General features: G+C 39.3%; 1 protein-coding gene across 2 annotated transcripts; it reads left to right on the top strand.

Annotated features, from left to right (window-relative positions):
* Positions 847–4,480, top strand: LOC18773658 (AP2-like ethylene-responsive transcription factor TOE3). Of its 2 annotated transcripts, XM_007205081.2 has the most exons (10): positions 848–1,787; positions 1,884–1,909; positions 2,017–2,047; positions 2,167–2,254; positions 2,349–2,494; positions 2,738–2,782; positions 2,890–2,993; positions 3,131–3,267; positions 3,383–3,499; positions 3,866–4,480. In XM_007205081.2, the coding sequence occupies exons 1-10, from the start codon at positions 1,321–1,323 to the stop codon at positions 4,118–4,120; spliced, it is 1,416 nt and encodes a 471-aa protein (XP_007205143.1). In that variant the 5' UTR covers positions 848–1,320; the 3' UTR covers positions 4,121–4,480. The 2 variants fall into 2 exon arrangements, with proteins under 2 accessions (XP_020420590.1, XP_007205143.1); XM_020565001.1 differs by lacking the exon at positions 2,738–2,782 and having other exon boundaries at positions 847–1,787.

The raw sequence follows: 4,992 nt of genomic DNA, 5'->3' as shown, positions 1-4,992 counted from the left end.
TTAGTAATATATTGAGTAACATTCTACATGACCAATTTATGTATCACATTGTTGATATCATTAATAATTTAATAAAGTTGTGATACATTTATACTGAGAGTAACCGCTTCTCGTAAAGAAGTGGAGTTCACTAATACAAATAATCTCACTCTTATTAAAATGTGATGTTCCTATTATCACATTGTCTCAAATGCTTGGTGTGATTAACTCTTATAATATATGCTGTCATATCCTAAGCAACATCAAAAGGAAAAGGAAAAGGTAAAAGAACAGAAATTGACAAGTTTGTCTAATTGAGAGTTTCAAAGGTAAGGGTGTGCCAATTTTTCCCAACAAAACAAATCATAAAAATTGATTATCTTTATTGATAAATGTTGATGGCTATGGCTAAGTGGCTATGTGTCAGCCAGATGAGAGGGTGGAGGGTAGGGGGCAATATGAACCAGGGAATGGTCTCGTCACCCACATTTGAGATGTGACACATACACACACCCCCATATTCCCACCGCTCTCTGACTGATTGAACCCCCCACTCTCTCTCAGCCCACCATCAAACCCTACAACTTCTTATTCATTCACTCTATAAAGAAGTAGGTGCCAAATATTACAAAGTTCATGAATGAATGTTCTCTTATCAAGTATCTTATATGTTGTTAAATTAAACTACTAGGTACCAAAATATGAATTCACTTAATCAATTAGAAATTTGTGTGTGTGATTGATTGTTGATCGTAGATGTATATGGACTTCAGAATTAGACCGACATATACGAACTTCACCGTAACACTCACCTACATTTACAATCAATAATTAAATACGCTTTTGTTAATTATCCAAATTAACAGTTTTGTGATAAATTGTGTAAAATTTTCTAACAAGATTGAAATTATTGAATAGTGGGCCAAATGTGTGTAGTGAATTTATCTTCCATTTTAATCCCTTTTTCTTTTGCTCCATAACAAACAACTCTCTCTCTCTCTCTCTCTCTCTCTCTCTCTAACAACTTTATTAACTTCTTAATTTCGGTGGGTTTGCATGAATGAAGAGACTCACAAAGCCGGCCTCACTATGATTCGCTTACGCCGGCGCTTCCAGAACCAACTTCAATTTCAACCACATCTCCTCCTCTCTCGTCTCTCTCAATCCTTTTAACAAACACGTACAAAACAAAGCAAAGCTCTCGAAATGAAGATGCTTTTTCCACTCTCATCATTTTCTCTCACCATTTTCCCACTGCCATTGCTCTCTCTCTGAATTCACGTCCCAAACACCGAACCCACCACGCCACCCAAACAAAGCCCAAATCTTTACACAAAAGCAATGCTAGATCTCAACCTCAGCTTCGTCTGCAACGACGTCGTCTCCAGCTCCGACAACAACCTTCTTCACCTTCCCGCTACCACCTCCCCAATCCAGAGCTCAGCCAGCTTCAACTCCTCCTCCAACCTCACTGCCACCGGCGACGACGAAGACCTCAACTTCCTCTCCCCAAACGACGTCGCTGCAGACGACAACGCTCACTGTGATGCTCGGACCATCCAGCTCTTCCCGCTCGCGCAATCCGTACGCTCTTCTTCTTCGTCGTCATCGTCTTCGAGAAAGCAGTGGCTGGGACTATCGTCCAATTCCGGATTGGAGGTGGAGCCGAGCTACTATGCTCCTGCGGAGCAGATCGTGCCCCTGCAGCATAAAGTGAAGAAGAGCCGGAGAGGACCCAGGTCTCGGAGCTCTCAGTATCGGGGCGTTACGTTCTATCGGAGAACCGGGAGATGGGAATCTCATATTTGGTTAGTGTTTGGCTACGGTGATAACACCATTAACACTCTGTTTGGATATTTTGATTGTGGCATGAATTTGAGCTCTCTCACTTCTTTTTTGTGTAGGGATTGCGGGAAACAGGTGTACTTGGGTAAGAAAAATCAAAACCCACCGCTTAGTCCTTTTTTTTTTCTTTTTTCTTTTTGTGGCTGATTATATTTTTCTTTTTGTCTTTTGTTTATTGTTCTGAAATTTTAGGAGGATTTGACACTGCCCATGCTGCAGCTAGGTAAGAAATAAGACTCCTATTGTTTGATGATATAAATATTTTTTTAATAAAAAATTTAGTGCATGTTTTTTTCTTTTAACGTTTCGGGTATTTGTGGGTGTTTGGTAACATGAACTTAGGGCATATGATCGAGCTGCGATCAAGTTCCGTGGAACTGAAGCTGATATTAATTTCAATGTCAGTGATTATGAAGACGATATTAAGCAGGTCGGTTTCAGAGTGTGTTATGCATACAATATGGTGAAGATTTTTCCTGGCATTGTCTTATTTCGTTCTGGGGTTGAATTTGACTGTGACGCAGATGAGCAATTTTACAAAGGAAGAGTTTGTGCATATCCTGCGTCGCCAGAGCACCGGATTCTCTAGAGGAAGCTCAAAATACAGGGGAGTCACTTTGCACAAATGTGGCCGCTGGGAAGCTCGAATGGGCCAGTTTCTGGGCAAGAAGTAAGAACTCCTTTCTGTTTTACTGTCATTATTTTATGTGTCAATGTGTTTGAATATGGATTTTGAGTATTCATTTATGTGTGGTCTAAGTGATTATGATAAGTGAACAAGGGAACAATACAAAGAATTGTGTTCAGCAAGGACCAAATAAATAGTTGGGACTTCGTTTTTGTAAAGTAAATTGTTCGGATGAATTGAGAAATTGGTTTTCATTGGTTATGGTATTTCATTGCTTGCCTGCAGGTATATATACCTGGGCCTATTTGATAGCGAGATTGAAGCTGCAAGGTCTTTACGATATTATATAGGCACCGTTTTACTCGATATCTAAACTTTGAGATCTTACTGACCATGGGATTCATTTAAGTCAGTATAGTGTTGTTCTTTGAAATCAGGGCATATGACAAGGCTGCCATCAAATGCAATGGAAGAGAAGCAGTCACCAACTTTGAGCCAAACTCATATGATGGTCAGATAATGTCTGAGGCCCACAATGGAGGTATATTGTTGTTAGAGAATCCATTTTTGTAAGATCTTTGTGTGTAATCCTTTGTCAATTTAGTTGGGCAAAAAAAAAATTGAACTATTCTTTTATTTCTACCAATACATCATCTATCTACAACCTTCTTGGTACAGGCAGTGACAAAAGTCTTGATCTGAACTTGGGAATTGCTCCCCCTTTGGTTTCTGAGCTCCAAAAGAACAACAGCAATTTGAGCAGCTTCCCTGTTCAGCTAGGCTGCGATGATATTCCTATTCACATGAGAACAAGGGTAATGTTGAGATCAACTTTTGAAAGCCCCACTCAGCTGAATTCACCTTTGCTATTGTACAGAAGTCCTTTGCAACTTAAGCTACTCCCTTTAAAGCATTTTGTTCTGTTTACAGAATGAGAACTGTGCTCCAGCACCTATGAGGGCTCAACTGTCTCATGGCTCAATGGTGGCGTCTGAGGAGCCTCCTATAATGAGCAACATAAATTCCAGTTTCTTTCCCATCCAAATGGTAATTTACATTCACTTCTAGTCACTATCATAATTTATTATAAGAAGTTATCAAACCTTAATTTTTCTGCCTGAAGTATTTTCTTCTTGACCTTTGCAATGTTTTCATTTGATTGTGTTATTGGTGTACACTTCAATTTTTTATGTTAAATCTTCTATCCAATTTACAAAGAATCTCCTTGTTTTTTACATTCGATATTCCCTATTGGTCCTTGCTTTCTTAACCCTTGGAAGAAGCACTGTAGGCTTCCCTAATATGAACAAATTCTTTGATTGCAAAGGGGGTTTATTTCCTGTTTATCACCAATCACTGACAATTCTAGTTTTGCTGCGTTTGTTAACAATTCGACTTCTTTTATATTTTCAGGAAAGAGCAACGGAAAAGAGAATGGATGTTAACTCCTTTCCAAATTGGGCATGGCAACTCCAAGGCCTTAATGGTGGAGCAACTCCAATGCCACTCTTCTCTGCTGCAGCATCATCAGGATTCCCTTCTTCAACAGCCACTTCACCACCAGCTGCTGTCACTCAACTTCATTTTCCTAACACAACTATTCTCCACCACCATTTTTCACCATCGACAGTCACCAACAACATACCCGGTTTCTATTGCAGGAGCTGAAAACCAGAACCAGATAGGATATAAACCACGACACATTAGTATTTTAGTGTTTTTAGTGTAGAATGTAGTCACGGGACGAGTAGAAAAAGATTGGTAATGAAATTTGTTTTGCTATGATCATGTAAAGCTTATGAAACTTGAGGATCTTGGTCTAGAGGCATGGAAAAATTGAGGTAGTTTTGCCTTCTTCTGACTTGTGGTCACATTCTTTTGCATGCCTCCTTCCTTTGAGGGGTGCTGAAAAGCAGGTGGACCAAAATCTGATTTGGAAGCTTAAAACAGTTCAATGTCACATGCCTTTTCTTTTTACTGCTGAAGAGTTTGTACTTTAGCGTGAAATGAATGGTATCTTATTTCTGATTCCCAGATTGGTAACATAAAGCTTGACCTGCTCTGCTAGCAAGCACTAAGCTAGAACAAAACAAAACAACTTCCAGCAATGCAAATTTTCAGATTTGTAAAGAACATAGAAAAGGAAATATATATTTGGAAAAATAAAAAAAAACTTTCCCTATGTTGTGTTTAGTTTTAGGCATTGTGGGTTGTTCTTTGGTTGCCAAATGGAGGACACGTGGACAAGTTGGGGTTGGAGCTAGCTAGCTACGTGTATGTCTGCAGACTGTAAAGGAAAAGTAGCAATGTAAGGATCCGCAATCCTCGGCTTTCAGGCTGAAGCAGGTACTTGTTACACACTGCACTGCATACACTGCAAATTTGAAAAGGATCAAAGATGGAGAAAGAGGGTCGTCGACCTGTCTGTAAATGATAAAATAATAATATTTGTAATTTTGTGTATCTGCATTGTGATTTATGAGCAGCGTGAAAAGCCCGTTTGTACTTTCATACGTCTCCAAAGTAAAACCATTCAGGCC

Source organism: Prunus persica, chromosome G6 (assembly GCF_000346465.2).
Source record: "Prunus persica cultivar Lovell chromosome G6, Prunus_persica_NCBIv2, whole genome shotgun sequence".
NCBI classification, from domain to species: Eukaryota; Viridiplantae; Streptophyta; class Magnoliopsida; order Rosales; family Rosaceae; genus Prunus; species Prunus persica.
The sequence above is the reverse complement of the archived record's forward strand: the minus strand, read 5'-3'. Positions and strand labels throughout refer to the sequence as shown.